The sequence below is a fragment of the Globicephala melas genome, chromosome 16, assembly GCF_963455315.2.
Source record: "Globicephala melas chromosome 16, mGloMel1.2, whole genome shotgun sequence".
In the NCBI taxonomy this organism is placed as follows: Eukaryota; Metazoa; Chordata; class Mammalia; order Artiodactyla; family Delphinidae; genus Globicephala; species Globicephala melas.
The window spans coordinates 59,082,585-59,107,288 of NC_083329.1; the positions used below are offsets into that span (position 1 = coordinate 59,082,585).

A 24,704-nucleotide genomic window follows, 5' to 3' on the forward strand; every position below is an offset into this window, starting at 1 on the left:
TTGGTCACTTCTTTTGGACTTTCTACATAGACAATCATATCTTTTGCAAACAAAGACAGTTGTATTTATTCCTTTTCAATTTGTATTCCTTCCTTCCCAATTTGTATTTCTTTTATTTCTTTTTCTTGTCTTGTTGCATAGCCAGGACTTACAGTATAATGTATGATGTTGAAAAGCAGTGGTGAGAAGGGACATCCTTCCCTTATTTCTGACCTTGTGGGAAAACTTCAAGTTTCTTACCACTAAGTATGATGATAGCTATAGTTTTTTGTAGATATTCTTAATCAAGTCCAGGAAGTTTCCCTCAATTCCTAGTTTACTGAGAGTTTTTATCTTGAAGAGGCGTTAGATTTTGTCAAATGCTTTTTCTGCATCTATTGATATGATCATATGATTTTCTTCTTTAGCCTGTTGATATTCTGGATTACATTAGTCAATCTTTGAAAGTTCAACCAGCCTTGCATACCTACGTTAAATCCTATTTGGCCATGGTGTATAATTCTTTTATATATTGTTGAATTTGATTTGCTAATATTTTGTTGACAATTTTTGAGTCTATGTTCATGAGAGATAATAGTCTGTAGTTTTCTTGTCTTGTAAAGTCTTTGTCTGGTTTTGGTATTAGGAAAATGTTGGCCTCATAGAATGACTTAGGAAGTATTCCTTCTGCTTCTGTCCTCTTAAAGATATTGTATAGAAATGGTATAATCTCTTATTTAAATGTTTGGGAGAATTCACCCCAAACAAAGACCCTTGTATTTTCTGTATTGGAAGGTTATTAATTACTGATTCAGTATATTTAACAGATATAGTCCTATTCAGATTGTCTGTTTCTCCTTGTGTAAGTTTTGGAAGATTGTGTTTTTTAGGAAGTTGGTCCATTTCATCTAGGTTATTAAATTTGTGGGCACATAAGTGTTCATAATATTCCTTTACTATCTTTTTAAAATATTTATTTATTTATTTGGCTGCATTGGGTCTTCATTGCTGCACGTGGGCTTTCTCTAGTTGCGGCGAGTGGGGGCTACTCTTTGTTGCTGTGTGTGGGCTTCTCATTGAAGTGGCTTCTCTTGTTGCAGAGCATGGGCGCTAGGTGCATGCACTTCAGTAGTGTGGCACGAGGGTTCAGTAGTTGTGGCTCGTGGGCTGTAGAGTGCAGGATCAGTAGTTGTGGCACACAGGCTTAGTTGTTCCGCGGCATGTGGGATCTTCCTGGACCAGGGCTCGAACCCGTGTCCCCTGCATTGGCAGGTGGATTCTTAACCACTGCACCACCAGGGAAGCCCTTTACTATCTTTTTAATGTCCATGGGATCTGTAGTGATGTCTCTTCTTTCATTTCTGATATTAGTAATATGTCCTCTTTTTCTTTCTTTCTTTTTTTTTTTTAGTTAGCCTGGCTAACGACTTATTGATTTTATTGATCTTTTCAAAGAGCCAACTTTTGGTTTCATTAATCTTCTCTATTAATTTTCAATTTTAATTTTATTGATTTCTGCTTATATAGTTATCATATCTTTTCTTTTAACTTTGTATTTAATGAAAAATTCTCAACAAAATATTAGCAAACCGAATCCAACAACACGTAAAAAAAGATCATACAGTATGACCAAGTTTATCCCAAGTTCACAAGGACGGTTCAACATATGCAAATCAATCAATGTGATACACCACATCAACAAAAGAAAAGACAAAAACTACATGATCATCTCAATAGATGCAGAAAAAGCATTTGACAAAATTCAACATCCATTCATGATAAAAAGTCTTACCAAAGTAGGTATACAGGGAACATATCTCAACATAATAAAAGCTATTTATAACAAACGCACAGCTAATATAATACTCAACGGTGAAAAGCTAAAAGCCTTCCCACTAAAATCTGGAACAAGACAAGGATGCCCACTCTTACCCCTTCTATTCAACATGGTATTGGAAGTCCTAGCCACAGCAATCAGACAAGAAAAAGAAATAAAAGATATCCAGATTGTAAGGGAAGAGGTATAATTGTCATTATATGCACATGACATGATACTATATGGAGAAAACCCTAAAGATTTCACACAAAAACTTCTAGAACTGATAAACAAATTCAGCAAGGTAGCAGGATACAAGATTGACATACAGAAATCTGTTGCATTTCTTTACACTAGCAATGAAATATCAGAAAGGGAAAGTCAAAACAAAACAAAACAAAAAACAATCCTTTTAAAATCGTATCCAAAAAAGAAAACAAAACAAAATACATAGGAATAAACCTGACCAAGGAGGTGAGAGACTTATCTGCTGAGAACTATAAAAAACTGATAAAGGCAACTGAAGATGATTCAAAGAAGTGGAAAGATTGCTTATCTCCACTTTTTTTAGTTCTTTTACTGAGGTTATGTCTTGTTCTTTCATTGGTAACATATTCATCTGTCTCTTCATTTTGCCCAATTCTCTGTTTATTTCTGTGTGGTAGGGAGGTAAGTTGGTTACACTTCCCAATCTTGAAGAAATGGCCTTATGTAGGAGATGTCCAATGGGGCCCAGCAGGGCACTCGATTCTCGTCACCAGAGCTATGTGCTCTAGAGGTATCCTGTATGTAGGCTGCATGCATTCTTCTTTTGTGGCAAGGTGAACTAATGTGGGCATGCTGGTAGGCGGAGCTGGGCCCTGGCCCAGTTGTCTGTGAGGCAGTGCCTCATGTGGTGGCTGAGGGCCCAATGGAGGGCACAGTAGGCTTCCTGTGTGGTTGGCTGTGCAGCCCTGGCGGGAATTGGGGCTGGTGCTGGCCCACTGGTGGGCTAGGCTGTATCCCTGTGCAGCTGTCTGTGAGCTCCAGGAGGGCTCATGGCTTGTGCCAACCCCCTGGTGGGTGGGTTCAGTCCCCAGTGGTAGTAAGCTAGTGGGAGGATTCTAAAATGGCACTTGCCAGTACCAGTGTTATCATGGTAGAATGATCCCCAAATGGCTGTCAACAGTGTCTCCATCCCCAGAGGGAGTACCAGTTGCCTCCTGCCATCCAATAGGCTCTCCAAGATCAGCAAGTGGGTCTGACCCAGACTTCTTTCAAACTACTGCCTCTGCACTGGGACTGGGAGCATGAGAGATTTTGTGCGCTCCCTTTAAAATTGGATTCTCTATTTCCTGTAGTCCTTCAGCTCTCCTGATCCTAAGTGCCAGTGGTTTTCAGAGCCAGATGTTCTGGGGGCTTGTCTTCCTGGTTCAGGATCCCTAGTTTGAGGAGCCTGATATAGGACTATGACCCCTCACTCCTTGGGGAGGACCTCTATGATTGTGATATTCCTCTTGTATGTCGGTCACCAACCTGAGGGTGTGGGTCCTGACTATACCATGTCCCTGTCCCCCCTACCATCTCACTGTGGTTCCTTTTTTAAGTCTTTGGTGTGGAAAATATTTTCTTCTAGTCTCCGTGTCATTTTCGTAGATAGTTGTTCTGTAAGTGGTTGTAATTTTGGTGTGTCCATGGGAAGCAGTGAGTTCAGGGTCTTCCTACTCTGCCATTTTGGCCACCTCTCCAGTTTCATTTTTTTCATTAAAATCATCACTTCTCAATGATCAGTCTGCATATTTAACCATTCTCTTTTCTTGAAATACATGTTGGATTAACTCCATCTCCAATAGTTTGGGTTTCCTTTGATTGCTTCACTTTCTTGTCATACCCATTAGATGTAATCATTTCCCAGTAATACTGTCGTACTTTCTAGGAGCTCACCTACCCTCACAGTTTCTATTTTCACTTCTGATAACTGTCAGATTTCTATCTTTTTTTTAATATAAATTTTATTTATTTATTTATTTTTGGCTGTGTTGGGTCTTTCTCCAGTTGCGGCGAGCGGGGGCCACTCTTCATTGCGGTGCGTGGGCCTCTTACCATCGCGGCCTCTCTTATTGCGGAGCACAAGCTCCAGATGCGCAGGCTCAGTAGTTGTGGCTCACGGGCCTAGTTGCTCCACGGCATGTGGGATCTTCCCAGACCAGGGTTGGAACCCGTGTCCCCTGCATTGGCAGGCAGATTCTCAACCACTGCGCCACCAGGGAAGCCCCAGATTTCTATCTTTAACCTTGACATCCCTCCAGAATCCAGCAGTTGGATTTTTCCACTAGTTAACTCATCTCCTCATATCTCAAACTGACTCTACATCATTATATTACGCACCCAAGCTCATGATCTCAGAGTCATCCCTGCTTCTTCTTGCTTGCTTGCTTGAGCTTCCCCCGATCCCAATATCAAGTTGATTTCCCAGACCATTTGGTTTTCTTTCAAAATGCTCCCTACATCTTCCTTTTATATTTACACTACTCTCCATTACCAATATCCAGAATGTTATAACAGCCTTATTACAGACTTCTTTGTCTCCATCAACATTTTTTTTCTCCTTGCTGCATAGTACTGCTAGAGTAATCTTCATAAAATCCCACTTTCATCCTCTGATTTTTCTGCTCAAAACTCTTCATTGTAAACCTCTTCTTTTTCCTACAGAAGAAAACTCCTAGCATTCAAATATCAATACAGTCTAGCCCCCAACCTACCTTTCCTTAATTTTTACTATGCAATCCTCAATACCCATAAAAATAATTACCTTGCTACTTCCATGCTTTAGCCCCTACCTCTCTACCTATCCAACTTCTACCTATTTTTCAAAGCCATATCTTTTTCTCTAGCTGAGAGTGACCTCTTCTGATTCAGAACCAGCTGGCACTGATCATTTCCTAACCAGCATTGCTTTTTATTTTTATTCCTAAAACATTTGTTTATGTGAGAGGCAGCTTGGAATGTTTAAGAGCTTCAGCAAATTTTTTAACTTTTCTGTGGTTCACTTTGTTTAATGGAGCATAATAAGTATATCTCATAGTGTTGTGAAAAATAAATAAGATTGTACATTACAATCCTTAATATAATACCTGGCATATAGCCATGTTCATATATAACTACTTATGATGATGGTGATTTTTTTTTTTTCGGTACGCGGGCCTCTCACTGCCGTGGCCTCTCCCATTGCGGAGCACAGGCTCCGGACGCACAGGCTCAGCGGCCACGGCTCACGGGCCCAGCTGCTCCGCAGCATGTGGGATCTTCCCGGACCGGGGCACGAACCCGTGTCCCCTGCATCGGCAGGCAGACTCTCAACCACTGCGCCACCAGGGAAGCCCGATGATGTGATTTTTGAACAGTGAAATAAAATAGAATTCCTGTTCTTAAAGGGTTTTAATATTATCTAAATATTAATCTTCTCCTCTGGATTCTTGAGATTCTAGGCTTAGCATATAGCTTTTGTAATAGGTATTTGTTTGACACTATCATGACTTGGGCTGGCAGAAGGGTTCGACTGGGGGTCATAGTGGCAGGAGCTGTGCTGTCTGTTTAGCTTGCACTCTTTAAATTATTCAGAAATATAAAAAATCTGCAAAACAAGTCTTTCCATGCAATATTTAGGGGTTATGTTTCCTATGCTTTGGAAATTAATTGTATTTATCTCCTGTAATAACCTTTTAATATACAATGTAGGAAGGTAGGTTTTTATCTCATTAAAATTTAATCTTTTTAGGACTAGGAGCTCCATTATCCATTCTAGATGAATTTCTTGATGAATCCTCTAACCTGCAGTCTGAGTCACATGAACCCATTTTGTCTGTACAGTCTCAGGATCCAACTACCAGCCAAAAACCTTCCAACACATTTATGAAGGAGATACCATCAAAAAAAGGTAATTAGAATAAAGATTTCCAGTTGAACGAAGGGGATAAACAAACTAGACAATGTTGAAAACTCTTTTGCTGACCAAAATGGCAATCTTAACTTGTTTGAAGTTGATTAGTTTATCTGTAATATTGTCTAAATTCCTTCATGTGAGGCTAGACTCTGAAATCCAGTCTCAGTAATGCAACTCTTTCTGTAGTGAGGATTTACATTTAGCTCAGAGAAGTAGCCAACTATAAACCTATGATTTTCTGGCAATGAATTTTCATTTTTACAGTATCTAAAGATTCAAAGTATCTACAAATCTGTTTCACATTCAGGAAGATCTGAATACTTTTTTTTTAAAAAAAAGCTTTTATTCATTCAGCTTGCATTTAGTAAAAAGCTTTTATTCATTCAGCTTGCATTTGGAACCACCAGTAGAATAACCTCGAGAACCTTTAAGATCTCCTTGGGGGCCATTGCTGTAGAATAATCTATTGCTTTCAAGATTATAATTTCTCTCATATATTAGAGTAGAATACTCTCCCTGCTATGTGTCTGAGCTTCTGAATTTTTCCTTTATATCTAATTGTCTATTATTTTAATATCATATTTTCAGAAGCATCAGAATGTCAAGAGTCATCTACTTGTCTGCATCCCACCCTTTATAGTGTTTCCCAAACTCCTGCCACCGTCTTCATGGAGACCATACGCTTCTTGATGAAGGTCAATGCTGTGCAGGTCAGAATATTTGAAAAAGGGCAAGTAGAGGGAAAGATTTTAATGAACTACTTATTCTGTCATAGTGATGTCTTCGCAAGCTTAACTGTGTATGACGCAGAAATCAAACATGCTTTGAGAGCACACTATAGACACAATGGAATAAACATTCAAACATGAACTACTCTCTGCAGAGAGCATCAGGAGACCTCACTGCAAGTCTGCTCCCTATAGAATACCAGCAAAGCAAAATCAGACTCTGAGTCATATGTAGCCTGATGTTACTTTATTGTGGGAACTCATGTTATGTGAGTGTTGGGGGTTCACAGGAGCCTAAGCACACCCTTCTTCCCTTCCAGGTTCTGAACCAATTGGAAACAGATACACAGTGCTATATGGGGGGATAAAAATACTAATTTTTTATTGATATAACTGGGCTGGATATGTGACTGGTCCCAGATTTGATTTACCCATGCAGTCACAGGTGGAACAGCTGGAGAATTGCTGTCTCCTCTCAGAGAAAAAGAGCATCCTGTAAGGTCTACCTACCACATAGGAAATGAGAAACATATCCATGAAGTGAGCAGTAAAAGAGAGAGCAAGATCCAGGAGGCAAGAGATTTGGCCCTCAACCTATAGAGTGCATGTGCCACTTGAGGGTGGGCAACTCAAGACAGGGCAAGAATTATGAACTAGGTGGGAGTGGGCCATGTTAAACAGGAGGCTTTAATATACTAACCTTTCACAATAGAGAAATAGTCTCTCTGTCTCCCTAATTAAATAAATCACTTTTCCCCCATGTCCAAGAGTCAGTATGCAGGTAGAGGGAACAGCTGCAGAGCCTCCCTGTCAGTATTTTCTTAAGAAGGTTTCATTATTAGTGGAAGTTTCTATATTATAGGCTGAGATGAGAACAAAGGGAGAAGGGTTTCCCCTCTTCTTAGCAAGTACATATGACTTTGTCAAATTTGCAGGCCTTATATCATATTAAAACAAAGTATAGCCCAAAGTATAAAACTGGTGAACATAACAAATGCTTGAGAGTGTGTCAGAAACAGACATTTATGTTTCTAAGATCCTGAGTCTAGAATTTTAGAAAGGGAGGTTTTGTCTCACTCTAAGTTTCCGTATAAATACAAATGCCTGAAAATGTTACCTCGTATGAAAATGGGGTGGTTGATGAAATGCTTTTGTCTGCTACACAATAGGCTAAAACTCATCTAGTATGACTAGCAAGACCAGAATTATACAGTACTGTAGATAATTCACTTGGAAATGTTACTACATGAATAGCTGGTAATGGAACCATGATATACTGAATGTTTATAATTCACCTCTAACCTTTTGAAATTGATAATCATTTCATTCTATAATATGTTTCTTATTATTTATTATCAGAGACATAATCTTCAACCATGAGAGCTATGGAATTGACAGCATACAGTCATTTACATGTTTCTTATAATCTGAGTTTTCCTTGCAGTATGTACACAGAGTGCTTGCACATGAGTTATTATGCCCTCATGGAGGCCCCAGCTGTGAGTATTACTTGGTGCTGGCCCAGACACACCTACTCAAGAAGGATTTTGCTAAAGCAGAGGAATACCTTCAGCAAGCAGCTCAGATGGACTACTTGGTAATAACTTTTGCTAGAGTGTCTTAAGTTTAGTTTGGAGAAGGGACAAGTAGGCCTTCTTAAAGGTGGTGATGCCATATCACAGGTAGATTTCTGGTTACCAGAGGTGGGGGTCATCAGCTGTCAGTAAACTCATTTATCTAATTTCCTTCCATTTGTTTTTCTTAATCAATCATGACTTTTACAAAGGACAGAGAAAGGATAAGGACAGCTCTTTAGCAGACACTTTATCTATTTCAAGTTTCCTGAACTTCTACTTTCTCATTGTGAACATTATCATGGTTATGCATGAATATTTTTCTTAATATTTTCCCCAAAGACAAAATGGCTTTGAAGAATGCAAGAAAAAAATGAGAGGGCAGTCCTAGAACAGTATCTCCCAGTGCAACTGAATGGCCCTCTTTCTAATTTGCAAAAGAACATGGACTTCATCTAAATTTAAATGTTAAACAAAGATCATTAATGTACTTTTAAATACCACCTCATCCCATGTACTACTTGTTCTTCACTTTCTTAGAACCCTAACGTCTGGGGCGTGAAAGGCCATCTCTATTTTCTGAGTGGAAATCATGCTGAGGCCAAGGCATGCTATGAGCGAACCATTAGTTTTGTAGTGGATGCTTCTGAGATGCACTTCATCTTCCTGCGACTGGGGCAGATATATCTGGAAGAGAAAGAGGTGAGGAATAGAGATAGGGAGTAACTATGTAAATCAGGTCATTGTCTGGGACCTGATTACAGTTCAAGCATTAACATCCATCTTTGTGGAGTAAGAATAGTAATATGATGATGACACTTTTACATCCAAAGGTAAAGTGACTTGCCCAACATCAGATAACCAGTAATTAATAGAAGCAGGATTCAAATCCAGGCAGTCTAATACTAGAGTCTGTGGTTTTAACCATTATGATACTAAAAAAGTTGTTAAGAACTCAGTAAGTGTTATTTTAGCTATTATTTTAGCTTTCTTTTATTAAAAGTAGTAGAAGCATTCTTAGCTTGACTTAACTAACAGAAAGGTACCACTCTGGTCAGGGATGTTGATAATGGGAGAGGCTATGCATGTGTGGGGACAGTGGGTAAATGGAAAATCTCTGTTCTTTCCTCTCAATTTTGCTGTGAACATAAAACTTCTCTTAAAAAGTTGTCTTAAAAAATATATATATTTTAAAAATATATATATATATAAAAAATATATTTAAATATATATATATATATAAACATATATATACATAATCCAGGGACTCATCTAACTTAGATTGGTGTGGAGTACAATTACAGAAGCCTCATGGTTATCCTAGAAATGCAGTGTTTGAAGCTTGCAGATCAATAGCTTAGTGGTGCTTTCTTTCTACAGTACGAAAAGGCAAAGAAAACCTACCTGCAAGTCTGTAAGAGATCGCCTTCATGCCTTACCTGGCTAGGACTGGGAATCGCCTGTTATAAGGTAAGAGGATCAGGTCTTGAGACTAGCCTGTGTATACTATACAGCTGACCTTGACTCCTTGGCCTTCCAGGTATCCTGGGAGTTTGGATGGTGGTAGGAAGGCTATCAGGGCAGTCTTCTCTAATGAAAAGTTGCTCTTCAAAGCTGTTCAGTAAACTGAAGGTCAATCTGAACTACAAAAATAAAACATTCTTTAAAAATCCCACAAAAACTGAAGCATGAAGCTATATAATAAAAAATTTCATGTTATATGGTACATAAGCTTGTAATTTTATTATGTTATCTGGAAGAGAAAAGTGATATAGGATATAAAGAATCTACTCAATTAAATTAAAGAAACTAATTGATACTTATTAGGCTCTGTGTCCCTTCTATATTCAGGAGGAGTTGCTACAGCTTCTGGTAGATCTTTTGTTCCACTGCCCCTATAAACTCTTTAGTCACCCTTCCCTCCTTTCCTCTAATCTTTGAAAGACGCATGCATTCCTCTGTTCTTGTCTAACTTCTTCACGTGTATTCTTGATTCTATCCCTCTCCTTTTCTCCTAATCCCTCACTTTCTTAATATTTTCTTTCTTTTGATTTACATTTTTAAGCTTTCCTTCCCAATCCCCTCTTTCCCTGTACTTTTCCCCTTCTTATTAAACAATAACAACAGTAACAACCTCCCTGGTTGTTACCCTTAACCAAAAGAATTGTTTACATTCCTTGTCTCCTATTCTCATTGCTGTTTTTTTAACCATAAAGGTAAAGTATGATAGTTATAGAAATTTGGATGATACAAAATATGAAGAAAACATAAAAGTATCCATAATCCCCACCACTCAGTGATAACCACTATTAACATTTGAATGCATTTTCCTCCAGTCTTTTTTCGTACGTATGTGAAAGTAATTTTTTAAAAAGTTCTTTTGTTTATTTATTTATTATTTTTGGCTGCATTGGGTCTTCGTTAATGCATGCGGGCTTTCTCTAGTTGTGGCGAGCGGGGGCTACTCTTCGTTGCAGTGCGCGGGCTTCTCATTGCAGTGGCTTCTCTTATTGTGGAGCACGGGCTCTGGGCATGTGGGCTTCAGTACTTGTGGGACTCGGGCTCTGTAGTTGTGGCTTATGGGCTCTAGAATGCAGGCTCAGTAGTTGTGGCGCATGGGCTTAGTTGCTCTGCGGCATGTGGGATCTTCCCGAACCAGGGCTTGAACCCGCGTCCCCTGCATTGGCAGGCGGATTCCCAGCTACTGCGTCACCAGGGAAGCCCTGAAAGTAATTTTAATGTATAAAATTGTAAATAATATATTTACTGCTTTGGAATCTTTTTTTCTACTTAACAGTATAGCATTGGTACCTTCTCACATAATCAAATAGTCTAAAACATAAATTTTGATAACTGCATGGTATTCCCTGGTTTGGATGCATAAGTAAGGTTATCATGTAATTTATCATACAAACCAGGACACTTCTGAGAATGAAAAGGGTGATATTAATAATTACACTGGGACACAGGTAGTGTCCCAGGCCAACCAGGACACATGATCACTTATATAGAAGCCATATGCCCCCACTCCACCTTCCCAGAAAGGATGTAAAACATCCGTAGCTGTTAGAAACCTAACAGCACTTTCAGAAGAACAAGAAACCAACAGTACAAACTACTCAGCATAAATCATGCTTCTATTTGTTTTAAGTAGCATAAAAAATATTTTCATTGATATAGAAACTCAAAAAAACTTGGGTTAAGTCCCACTGCTAAGGTATCCAAGTAATCTCTGCCCCTCAGTCAAAGTTTTAGTCATGCTATACCTATGTGTGGATATACCATATCTATTTGACCAACCACTTATTGGACATGTCATTAGTTTCTACATCTATATATTATAAATAAAGCAGAAATAAACATTCTTAAGACATAAATCTCTGTGCTTAATTCTGTTATTTCCTTAGGATACATTCATAAAGAATGTAGAAAAATTTTTAAGTATAGTGTCAACTCACTTTCTAGAAAGGCTGTAAACTGATGTATATTCTGCCAGGTGTGAGAGTCCCTTTTACTGTTAAGTCATCAACAATGGGCACTATCATTTTCCAGTTTGATATATATCCTAATTTACATTTTCATCACTAATGAAGTTGAAATCATGTGAATTATCTGTTCCTTTCCCAGGTACCATTTATCCTTCAATTCCTTGCAATTAGGTGTATACCCCTTAACGCTTTGCTGAAACTTCTCTGATGGGGGCCCCCTATAACATCCTAATTGCCAAATGCAATAGACCCTCCGATGAAGTCTCTGTGGCACTTAACCCTGCTGACTGCCTCCTTCTTGAAACCCTCTCTTCCCTTGACTTCCACAATATTGCATTCACATCCTTCCAGTTCCGCGCCTTCCTCTCTGGTGTCCTTCTCAGCCTTTTTTTGCTGGCTCCTAGTCTTTTGCCCATCATAATTGTTGGGTCCTCCTGGGTTCTATAGCCAGCTCTTCTCCTGTCACCTTACTTCTTCTCCCTAAGAAATATCATCTACCCCAGTGGTCTTAACTACCAATTGTGCCCCAATGAATCCTAAAGCTTCAATTCATAACACTTTTCATGTTCTGACCCTTATATCAAACAGTGTAATAGACAGCTCTATTTGATGGTCTCCCAGACACCTCAAAATGTACATATCCAAAATATAACCTAACTTATCTCAGAAGGATTCTCACATTCCTTAAGCCTGTACCTTCTCCTGTATTCCCTGTCTTAGTAAATGGGACTATAATGAATCCAGTCAACCAAGCCAGAAACTTAATAACTATCCTAGTCTAATTCTATTACTTTTAATTAGGCATCAAATATCCTATTGATTTTGTCTCCTAAATGTCTGTTGAGTCTACTGTCTCCTCTCCATCTGTGTTTTTACTGCTCTAATTCAAGCCTCATCCCTTCTTTACCTGCTAGGGTGTTCTCCTGTCCTCCCTCAATTCATCTCCTGCATTGTTACCAAAGTGGTCTTTAAAATATGCAAATACAAGGTTACTTCCCTATTTAAACTCCTCAGTGACTACCCCTTATTTCAGAATAATATTCAGATTTTTTTTGAATGATCTGGTCTCTTCCTACCTCCTTGGTCTTATCACTTCCTTTGTTTTCTCTCTTTTCTCTCTTCTCTCTCTCGCTTTCTCTCTGTCTCTCCCTTCCCTCCCTTCTCCAGCCACACAAGCATATTAAGAGTTTCCTGAGCATGCCATGCTCTCTGAAGCCTCTGTGCCTCTGTATATGAAGTTCCTCTTACCTGGAATGCCTTGAAGTATAGCTAACAAACTCCTATTTATCCTTCAGGACTGACTTCAGCAGTGTTTCTTCTCTGAAGCCATCCCTTAGTCTTGGGGTACAATTATTCCTCTTTTCCTTTGTCCCTCCACTAGATTATTTATGTATATATATATATACATGTATATATATGTATATATATATGCTTTTATTATAGAAATGCTTATTTTCTATCAGAACTCTTTATGTGTTTGAGTTTTCATTTTGTCTTAATTTTTTACGTATCTGTCAGTGAATTCTTTGGGCAAAAGTTGTATTTTTTCTTTTTATTCTAAGTATCTAGCATACTGCCTGACACAGAGTAAAATAAATCTTTAGCAAATATAGGTTGATTAAATTATGAATCAATATCTCTGAGACATTTAAAGTGTGGACCAAGGTATGGGCATTGCCGAAAGGCCATTCTTCATATTGTCTTGGGCCTAGAAACCAGTTATTTTATTTTCTAAAACATGAAAAATGAAGAACGATTTTACTGGGGAGAGAGAGGTATCTTATCCTTTCCTTAGGTGGCCTTTTGGAAGATTTTACAAAACAGACTCACAGTATTAGGGAGCAGCAATGATATCCATGTGCCCAGAGCTCAGGGAATGCCCTAGAATCTCTGAATGTTGTATTGATTGCTCAAGATTGTGCTGTCAATAACTAATATTAGGGGAAAGAGAAGCTTTCTAAACAATAGTATTTTGATGGGCTAATAGGACTTTAACTTAAGAAAGGGATGTACAATGTAAAACTACAAATGTATCTGACAGCCCACTGTGTATGGGGAAATCACTGAATGAGGCACACATGATAGTGAATACTTCTGGTTTTCCAACCCTGGCACCTGAAGTTCTATGGTTCATGGATGCCCTGATGGGCCTGCTATAGAGAGAAGGAAGAAGAGAGGGGTGTAACTCGAGAGCCCAGCAGGCAGGGCTCCAGATTCCTGTACCTGACTTTCTAATCAGAGCAGTTCTACTTTTAACTCATTCATATATTGGAACACCACCACATATGATTTTGTTTGAAGAAAGAGTTCTGTTGCTAAAAATTTTTTTTCTGTTGCTAAAAATTTTTTAAGTTGAAAATTATTAGTATGGGTCACATATATCAGTATTATTTGGACATAGCATTTTCAGCTAAACAGATTCCAGCTGGCTTAAGTGAAAACTACTTTGACTTAACAAATCACATTATCTTCTTTTTCTATCAAGCTGGATGAGCTCACAGAGGCTGAGGATGCTCTCTCTGAAGCCAATGCACTGAACAACTACAATGCTGAAGTATGGGCATATCTGGCCCTGGTCTGCCTGAAAGTGAGTGATTATTATCCTTACACAATGCCCTTGTAGAGCAGAGGGGTGAGGGACCAAGTAAAGAAAGAGATAGCGGGAAGGCCACCAATGCATGATAGTTGAGGTTTGATGAGCTTCAGATGTGGTCATTATACTGATGATGAAGGAGAGTTCATGTCTGGGAAGCCTCTACTTAGGATGTGCTTGAAAATCATATACTTAGGTGTGTTTATCTGGAAAGGAGATTCTAAAAATGGGAATGAGGCATTTGGGTTTGGTGGTCTCAGGTGAGTGGTAATGGGGTGGATTGGGGTTGACCGTCAGTGGGGGTTTCAGATGGGGTGGGCTCCCTGTGGCACTTTTGAGCTGCTCAGCAGGCCTCAGCCCAGACCACACAAACTAAGCCCAGCCCAGTGTGTGCCCTGACTCAAGATGAAGGAGCATGTACAGATCAGATCTTGGTCTGGGGTTGCAGTTAGGAGATGTGCAAGGGCTGTGCAGTGGGATGGCAGATTAGACTTGGGGAAGGTGCCCTCCTCAGCACCACTCTGCCTGCCTTCATTCTCATGTTTAGGACCTCAAGTCTGGGATTGTATAGTCATCCTATTTATGCTCTGGATCTACAAAAATGTCATATATGGTCTAGAAAACTATATAAGAATCTAATGATAAAAAGAAAAAAAGTAGACTACAAGGGTGTAGCCATAAATGAATTACCAACAATAGGAACAACAGAAATCTGATAGACTGAAGTTATTTTCCCAAAAGATCCCATCATTTAAAAAATGCACCTGATGCTATGAAGCATCTTCTTTGTAATTGTCTCTAAGATTTTTCTTTGAGACCAGAATTCAGACAGATGGTTTAGCTATTCAGACACATAGTTTAGATATTTACCTGATACTAATCAGGAAAGACATGGTATTTATATTTAAAATGTATTTAATTATATTTAATGACCTGAGTTCCTTTTTCATTAAAGTTGTTTTCCTTTTAAAAAAATTTAAAATGGGAGTGATATTGTATCAGAATGTAACAAGGTCAAAGACCAGCAAAGGAGATACTCTACTAGTGTTTCTGAATCATTCCATCCTGTTGAACTGCTGGCTGAGGGTGCTTATCCTTGAAATAGATGGGAAATTGTGTGTGTGTGTGTAATTGTGGGAATTTGTGATAGCTGCTTTACCTATAGAAAGTAACCCTCTCATAATTAAAATAACTTGCTTCAATAACTTGCACATTAGCCTAAGATTCAAATTGGGAATAAAGAGAGTGGCCCTCAGTTTTCCATTGGCCAATACAACACAGAACTGACAGGGAATATTGTGATTATAAGAGAAACTAACAGAATAAAAATTACTGGACTTTCTCTTTGGAGTAAATATCAGTATGAGAAATACCTTAGTTCTTACCCCAGCTGTGCCACAACTAGCTGTGGGATACTGGGGAAGTTACTTAAACTTGCTGGGCCTCAGTTTCTTCATCTTTAAACTAAAAGGGTCAAAATGGAAGATTTTAATACACTTCTCTCAGAAACTGCTAGATCAAATAGGGAAAAAATTAAGGATGTGTAAGATTTGAATAAAACAACAAGGTTGAGCTCAAACACTAATTATATAGCCCTGTACTTAATCATAGAATACATATTCTTTTGAAGCACAAGTGAATTATTCATAAAGGTTGACCATATGCTAGACCACGAAGAGAGCTTCAATGAATACATGTAGATCACACTTCAGTAAAATTATAAATCAACAACTAAAAGATAGGCCAAAAGACTCACATACATTTGTAAACTTAAAAAGATGTTTCTAATTAATTCATAGATCAAAAAGAAAATCATATACAATTTCTTTTGGTAGGTAGAGTTCTAAAGATGACCTCCCCCAAGATTATTTCCTGAAACACTAATATACCACAAAACAAGCCCCAGCAAATTTAAGAGGATAGAAATTATATCAAACATTTTTTTCCAACCACAGTGGTATGGAACTAGAAATCAACTATAGAAAGAAAAATGGGAAAAAGAACAAACACATGTAGACTAAACAGCATGCTACTAAAAAAGCAATGGGTCAATGATGAAATCAAAGAGGAATTCAGAAAATACCTCGAGATAAATGAAAATGGAAACACAACTTTCCAAAATCTATGGGACAAAGCAAAAGCAGTTCTAAGGGGGAATTTCATAGCAATATAGGCCTTCCTCAAGAAACAAGAAAAGTCTCAAATAAACAACCAAACCTACCACCTAAAAGAATTAGAAAGAGAAGAACAAACAAAGCCCAAAGTCAGTGGAAGGAAGGAATTAATAAAGATTAGAGAGAGCAGTAGCACCACATCTCCTCAGACTACGGCCTCAGACCCATGCTTTCACCTCCCGCCCCCCCGCCCCCCCCCCCCCCCCCCCCCCGCCCAAAGGAGTACCTATCCCTTTGTCCCATGCCTGGGAGTAGCGTGAACTTCTTGCCTCCGGACTATAAAGACTAACTAGTTTGAAAATGGGAAAACTAGAACCAGCAGATTCTTCTCAAAACACCAGTCTATTATTTCAGAAGAGTTAATTTCAGAAGGAACCTGGGTCAGGCTTGATAAAACAACTGACAGGGATCTTACTGGTAAAACAAGAACTTGGGAAACTGTGAGGTGGACTACTAGGAAAGGACAGTCTGCTGATGGTGTGGCCGGTTATCCCAGTGCTTCAAAGAACCCTTCATTATGAATGTATCATTCTGGTAAAGCAGTTCTGACCACCACTGGGAGGCTACTGCTTAGAATTCCCTGTGGTCTCATTGATGACAGCGAAAGCCTAGAAGCAGCTGCTCTTTGGGAGCTAGAGGAAGAAACTGGCTATAAAGGAGATGTTGCTGAATGTTCTCCAGCTGTATGTATGGATCCAGGTTTGTCAAATTGTACCACACACATCATGACCGTAACTATCAATGGAGATGATGCTGAAAACCTAAGGCCTGAGCCAAAGCCAGGAGTTGGAGAATTTGTGGAAGTAATTTCCTTACCAAAGAATGACCTGCTGAAGAGACTTGATACTCTGGTAGCTGATGAACATCTGACAGTAGACGCTAGGTCTATTCCTATGCTCTGGCATTGAAACGTGCAAAGATGAAGCCATTTGAAGTGCCCTTCCTGAAGTTTTAAGGCCAAAGGACAGCGGCCATGTTTTTGTAAAAAGAACCACCAGACCCCGTTCGCTAAGACTTTGTATTCAGCTTAGTTTTAATGTAGATTTGAAATGAGCTTTTTCATAAAATAAAAGCAACACCAAATGCAAAAAAAAAGATCAGAGATGAAGTAAATAAAATAGAGATAAAAAATAATAGAAAAAATCAATGAAACCTAGAGTTGGTTTTTTTGAAAAGATAAACAAAATTGATAAACCTTTAGCCAGGCTTACCAAGAAGAAAAGAGAGAGGACCCAAGTAAACAAAATAAGAATGAAAAAGGAGAAATAACAACTGATACCACAGAGATACAAAAAATCATAAGAGGATAGTATGGACAGTTATATGCCAACAAACTGGACAAACTAGAAGAAATGGGCAAATTTCTAGAAACATACAACCTGCCAACACTGAGTCCAGATGGAATAGACAATCGGAACAGACTGATAACTAGAATTGAAATTGAATTTGTAATTTAAAAATCTCCCAGCAATGAATTGGGAGATTGGGATTGACATATATACACTAATATGTATAAAATAGATAACTAATAAGAACCTGCTGTATAAAAAATAAAATAAAATTCAAAAATTAAAAAAAAAACTCCCAGCAAATAAAAGTCCAGGACCAGACAGCTTCACAAGGGAATTCTACAAAATAAATAAAGAAGAACTAATACCTATCCTTCTCAAACTATTCCAAAAAATTTAAGAGATCAGAACACTCCCAAATTCATTCTGTGAGGCCACCATTTACCCGAGATCAAAACCAGACAAAGACATTACAAAAAAAAGAAATTACAGGCCAGTATCTTTGATGAATATAGGTGGAAATGTCATCAACAAAATATTAGCAAACCAAATCCACCAATGTATAAAAAGGATCATACACCACCATCAAGTTGGATTTATTCCAAGGTCACAAGGATGATTCAACTTTTGCAAATCAATCAATGTAATATACCAAATTAACAAAAGGAAGGTTAAAACTCCCATGATAATCTCAATAGTTGCAGAAAAATCATTTGACAAAAGTAAACATCCATTCATGATAAAAACTCTCATCAAAGTGGGTATAGAGGGACTATATCTCAACATAATAAAGGCCATTTATGACAAACCCACAGCCAACATCATACTCATTGGTGAAAAGCTAAAAGTCTTCCTGCTAAATTCAGGAATAAGGCAAGGATTCTCACTCTTGCCACTTTTTTTTTTTAATTGACGTATAGTTGATTTACAGTGTTGCGTTGTTTTCTGGTGTACAGCAAAGTGATTCTTTTTCATAATCTTTTCCATTGTAGTTTATTACAAAATATTGAATATAGTTCCCTGTGTTATACAGGAGGACATTGTTGTTTATCTATTTTATATATAGTAGTGTGTATCTGCTAATCCCTCACCCACACCTTTCCTTTTGGTAACCATAAGTTTGTTTTCTATGTCGGTGAGTCTGTTTTGTAAATAAGTTCATTTCTACAGTTTTTTAGATTCCACATATAAGCGATATCATATGATATTTGTCTTTCTGTCTGATTTACTTCACTTAGTATGATAACCTTGGGGTTCATCCATGTTGCTGCAAATGGCATCATTTCATTTTTTTATGGCTAAGTAATATTCCATTGGAGATAGATAGATAGATAGATAGATATCACATCTTCTTTATCCATTCATCTGTTGACAGACATTTAGGTTGCTTCTGTGTCTTGGCTACTATAAATAGTACTGCTATGAACATTGGGGTGCATGTATCTTTTCAAATTATTCTCCAGATATATGCCCAGAAGTCGGATTGCTGGGTCCTATGGTAACAAGGTATGCTGAAACTACTGATGAATGCTTAAGGAGGAAGAAGATATCTACATAGTCTCAAGTATTTCACAACAAGATATTTATTAATTACAAGGGGGAACACAGTAATGCCATAGTAGAAAAACCTGGCAGATAACAATCTAAACAAATAATCAAGGTTACCATCACCATTATTGGAATAAACAGCATGTGCCTCCTAATATAGAACGCACTGAGGGCAACACAACAGTGTTTTTGAGGTATTCCTGCTAAAAGTTCATAACCTGATATAATCATAAAGATACATCAAACACTAATTGAGGAATATTTTACAAAATTACTGCCCTATAATGTTGAGGAATTCCAATATCATGAAACAAGAAGAATCAAGAACTACTCCCAATTAAAAGAAACTGAAGACATGAATACTGAGTAAAAGGCATGATCCTGGATTTTCTTTTGCTACAAAAGATATTACTGGGGCATTTGGAAAAATCTGAATGAAGTCTACAGATTAGATAATAGTATTATATTTGTACTAATCTCATGATTTTGATAATTGCACTGTGCTTATGTAAGAGAATGTCCTTGGTTTTAGGAAACACATACTAAAGTCTAAAATTGCATCATGTTTGCAATTTACTCTCAAATGGTTCAGGAAAAGTTAAAATATATACTTATGTATCATGTACACATGTATATATGTGTGCATGTGTGTATATACAGAGAGGAGAGAACTATTCTTGTAACTTTAATCTGAAATTATGTCAAAATTTAAAAGATAATTCATTAAGATAACATAAATTAATACCACGCTACACACCCATTAGAATGGCTTAAATCGAAAAGACTGGCAATTTTTTTTTAATTTTTTAAATTTAATTTTATTTATTTTTGGCTTCATTGGGTCCTTGTTGCTGCGCGTGAGCTTTCTCTAGTTGCAGTGAGCAGGGGCCACTCTTCGCTGCGGTGCGTGGGCCCCCCACTGCGGTGGCCTCTCCTGCTGCGGAGCACGGGCTCCAGGCGCACAGGCCTCAGTAATTGTGGCCCATGGGCTCAGTAGTTGTGGTGCATGGGCCCAGTCGCTCCGCGGCATATGGGATCCTCTCAGACCAGGGCTCGAACCCGTGTCCCCCGCACCGGCAGGCAGACTCCCAACCACTGTGCCACCAGGGAAGCCCAAGACTGGCAATTATTGACAGGGATGTGGAGAAACCGGAATCCTTATACATTGCTGGCGGGATTGCAAATTAGTACACCACTTTGGAAAACAGTTTCGCAGATTCTTGAAAAGTTAAATACATACTTACCATATATCCCAGCAATTCCACTTCTTGGTATCTAGTCAAGAAAAGTGAAAACATATGTCTACACAAAGATTTCTCTATTTCATTACAGCATTTAATAATCGGTAAAGACTGGAAACATTCCAAATGACACATCAGTGAATGGATAAACAAAATATGGTATATTTATACAATGGAATACTATTAAGCAATAAAAATGAAATTCTGATTCATGCAACAATATGGATGAACCTCAAAAATATTATGCTAATTAAGAGAAGGCACAAAAGACTGTATATTATATGATACCATTTATATGAAATTAGGAAAATTATAGAGATGAAAATAGATCAGTGATTCTAGGGCCAAGGGTTGGAATGGGATTGACTGAAAACAGGCACGAAGAAACTTTTGGGGAGTAATAGAAACCTTCTAAAACTGGATTGTGGTGATGGTTGCACAGTTGAACCTTAAAATTAGTGAATTTTATGGTACATATATTATACCTCAATAAATCTATTTTTAAAAGATTAAACAGGGTGTCCCTGGTGGCGCAGTGGTTGAGAGTCCGCCTGCCGATGCAGGGGACACAGGTTCGTTCCCCGGTCCGGGAAGATCCCACATGCCGCGGAGCGGCTGGGCCCATGAGCCATGGCCGCTGAGCCTGCGTGTCCGGAGCCTGTGCTCTGCAACGGGAGAGGCCTGCATACCGCAAAAAAAAAAAAAAAAAAAATTAAACATCCCACCAAAATGAGGAATAAATGGAGTGACTGTTCAATAAATAGTGGTGGAGTCATTGGCTATCCATATGAAAAAAAAAGTCATTACTTCAACCCCCCACCCCACCCCCCACACACACTATTCCAGCTGGTTTAAAGGTCTAAATCCTAAAACTTTAGACTCTTTAGAAGAAAATATGGAGGATACCTCTTTGCCCTTGGGTGTGCATGGTTTCCTTATGACTATAAAAGCACAAGACAAAGATAAAAATATCAATAAATTAACAGCTTTTAAATTGGAAATTCATGTACAACAAAAGGCACTAAAATAAAGCTTAAGGACTTTATTATAAATACTTGCAGCATTTATAACTAATAAAGGATTAATATCCAGAATATATAAATATTTCCTACAATAAGAAAAAAACCCTACACACAATCTGATTGAAAAATGGTCACAGGATAGGAATATATAATTTGCTGAAGTGGAAATTGTAAAAGTCAATAAATATATGAAAAGAAGTTCTGCTTCACTAGTAACCATGAAAATGCAATTTATAATTATGTGACAGAAATTCACACCCATAAGATTGGGAAAAATTAGTTTGATATTAGCAACATTGATAAGGATTGTCCTAATTGCTAGTGGATGTTAAGTGGTACAACTACTTTGAAGTGCAATATGGCGTTATTTAGTCACATTCATATCTACAACTTAGCAATTTTATATATAGATACATTACTAAGGAAAATAGCAGAAAACATGAACAAGGATGTTTACTGCAGCATTTTACATAATAACAAAACAAAAAAATTCTTTTTCAAAATTTTGCCTGTTCTGGATCCTTCCATCCTTTGGGTCTCTGCCTCCCTATGACAGAAGTGAAACAAAAGTAATAATGATAGGAAAGGAAGATGTACTGGAAAATGCCCCTGGAATTCAGTGAACTTCAGGTAGGAACACTTGAAAGTTTAAATATTTTAGGAAAGTCTTTACGGTAATGAAGTCTTCTGTGAACTAGTAAAAATTTACCATGGACTAGCACTAATCAGAGAATTGGACTTGATATTCTCTAAATTCCCTTCTAACCTGAACAGTCTGTGGTTCTCATATTTATGTATTTAAAATTTCTGAAGTGACTCTTAATACTGCAGCTAATTTGTTATGCACAAGCTTATGAAATATACTAGTGAAATCATATTATTCTCATTTAAGTCCTACATGATTACTTCATACAAGAAATAACTAGGAGAAGTAGTGTTCTCACCTCATATCCAGATCTTCATGGAAGTAATTGCAGTATCTGCTTTTTCTAATGCATACAGACAGGATGAATTGTAGTAGTTAAAAACCTGGACTCTGGAGCCAAGCTGCATTGTTCTAAAACCTGGCTCTTCCACTTATTAGCTTCATAACCCTGGCAAGTTATTTATCCTCTCTGTGCCCAGGTTTCTCTATCTGTAAACTGGGAACTATAGATACTAGTGGCATGTAAATATCAATAGTATATTGATACAATATAAATATAAATAATAGTGTTATGTATGAAAGTAAAGCACTTAAAAAATGTAAACTACAAAGCAAGCACTATGTAAGTGTTAGCTGTTATTAACAGAATAGCTTCAATCCTGAGAGTAACAAATGACTCATGGTGCTTTCAGGAAAAAAAAAAAAGAGAGGCAAGTTGTCTTTAAGCTTTTTGAAATGAAGGAGGGGTATATATATTATATATATATGAGCATCTGCTTTTCCCTACCATCTTTCATTTTCCTGCTTCCCCCTTTGAATTCAGAGGTTCTTAACTAAGAAGGTATAAATCCACTGCTTATGTACTTTCCCTTCATAATATTTATGATATGTCCTCATCACCAGGCGGTGCTCTTTTTTTCAGGCTGGACGGCAACTGGAAGCTGAGCAGGCCTACAAGTACACGATGAAGGTATGATGCAGATACCTCTGCTGTTCATACTGTACTGAGGTTGGTAAACTGGAGGGAAGGTGCTGGCTTAATTCAGGACTTGACTTTACAGCATTTCATGATATGAATATTTTTCTAGAGGATTTTCTTACCATCTTTGGCCATTATCATGGGGCTGCTGGGTTTGGAATAAAAACCCGCATATTACCATGCGGGATCTTTTGTTAACCTCCCTGGGCCTCATTTTCCTCACATATAAAATGAAGGTGTTGCTCTAGTCCAGGGGTCAGCAAACTTTTTCTGTAAAGGGCAAAACAGGAAATATTTTAGGCTTTGTGGGCTACATGGTTTCTATTGTAACTACTACTCTGCCCTTGTAGTGCAAAAACAGCTATAGACAATACACCAACTAATGAGCATGGCTGCATTTCAAATAAAATTTTACTTACAAAATAGGCAGCAGGCTGGATTTGGCTCATGAGCAATTGCTTGCCAACCCCTGGTCTAGTCTATCAGTTATGATTGCAAGTAATTTGACTTGGAAGACAGTGGCTTAAACAAATTAGGAGTTTTATTTTTCTAATCTAATGAAAAGTCCAGAATTGGTACCACAGTGTCATCAGAGACCCAACCTCTTTCTTTCTTCTTCACCAATCATAGCATGCAGTTTCCATCCCTCATAATTGCAAGACAGCCATTGTAGGTACAGCTATCATATCCATGTTTCAGGCACAATAAAGAACAAGGCAGGGAAAGGACAAAGGGACCATGCTAGCTATTTCACCTCCCTTTAAAGAGATATGACTTTACCTTACATTTCATTGGCAACAACTGAAATTACCCCTAGCTGCAAGGGAAGCAAGAAATGTGGCTTTTTAGTTGGTTACATTGCTGCCCTGTAAAGAAATGATTTTGTTAGTAAAAGAAGGGAGAGAGTGGGTTTTCAGTAGGCAACTAGATGTGTCTACTACACATCTAGATTTTAAAATTAAAGTCTAATGTCTTTGATTCCTGTGTCTTTCATTCCTTTCTCTCACTTGCCAAATAGGAACATTATTCATTAGTTAAGATATATTGGGTGATAAGGTAAACAGTTTTAAAAATAAACTTTAAGTTATTTTACAAAAACATACACAAATTGTGAGTGTTCATACCACGTGATGAATTTTCATAAAGTGAACACATCCATTTAACCAGCACGATGTTTTGAGGTCTTTTTAATGGAGTTATTGTGAAATAGAGAATATAGGAAGAGTCAATTCCATCCTGAGGAACTATGTTCTTTAGCTGTGGTTCCGCAAAAGAGGGGTCTCCACATAGGTATATCAGGTATGACATGTGTCCTTCCCTTCCTCCTCTCATGCAGCTGAAATTGAAAGATGAGAGTCTGCTTGCAGAGATCCACATGGTACAGGAGACAGTTGGCTTTGGAAATCCATCTTTCTGACATCCTTCCACCTGAAGAATTTTCTGTATGGGACACTGAGCTCCTTTCCTTCCCAGAGAAATTATACCCTGTATGTTTCACCATATGAGGGCTTGGGATAAAGAAAAAAGGATCTTCAGCACAAACTGAAACCCATTCACTTATTTCCATTGGCTATCTTACTGGATGTCTATGTTACTGGATGTTTTAGTGGTTGACAGTAAACTGGATGGCAATAAAAAAATCTAAATAAGAGATTCAGAATTCATCAGTTAAGGTATACCGAGGTATATATAAGAATATAACTCT

At 37.9% G+C, this 24,704-nt stretch overlaps 1 protein-coding gene and 1 pseudogene across 5 annotated transcripts in view; both read left to right on the forward strand.

Annotated features, from left to right (window-relative positions):
- CFAP70 (cilia and flagella associated protein 70) overlaps positions 1 to 24,663 on the forward strand; it is an 86,907-nt gene extending 62,244 nt beyond the window's left edge. For all 5 annotated transcript variants that reach the window (XM_030862577.2, XM_030862580.2, XM_060286483.1 and 2 more), the window contains 8 exons: positions 5,553 to 5,711; positions 6,306 to 6,427; positions 7,890 to 8,042; positions 8,560 to 8,721; positions 9,400 to 9,489; positions 13,993 to 14,094; positions 22,943 to 22,990; positions 24,336 to 24,663. In XM_030862577.2, coding sequence (XP_030718437.1) covers positions 5,553 to 5,711; positions 6,306 to 6,427; positions 7,890 to 8,042; positions 8,560 to 8,721; positions 9,400 to 9,489; positions 13,993 to 14,094; positions 22,943 to 22,990; positions 24,336 to 24,416 — 917 coding nt within the window. In that variant the 3' untranslated portion in view covers positions 24,417 to 24,663. The remainder of the gene's footprint in view (positions 1 to 5,552; positions 5,712 to 6,305; positions 6,428 to 7,889; positions 8,043 to 8,559; positions 8,722 to 9,399; positions 9,490 to 13,992; positions 14,095 to 22,942; positions 22,991 to 24,335) is intronic.
- Positions 16,575 to 17,229, forward strand: LOC115856376 (ADP-sugar pyrophosphatase pseudogene; annotated as a pseudogene).
- Positions 24,664 to 24,704: the final 41 nt, after the last annotated feature.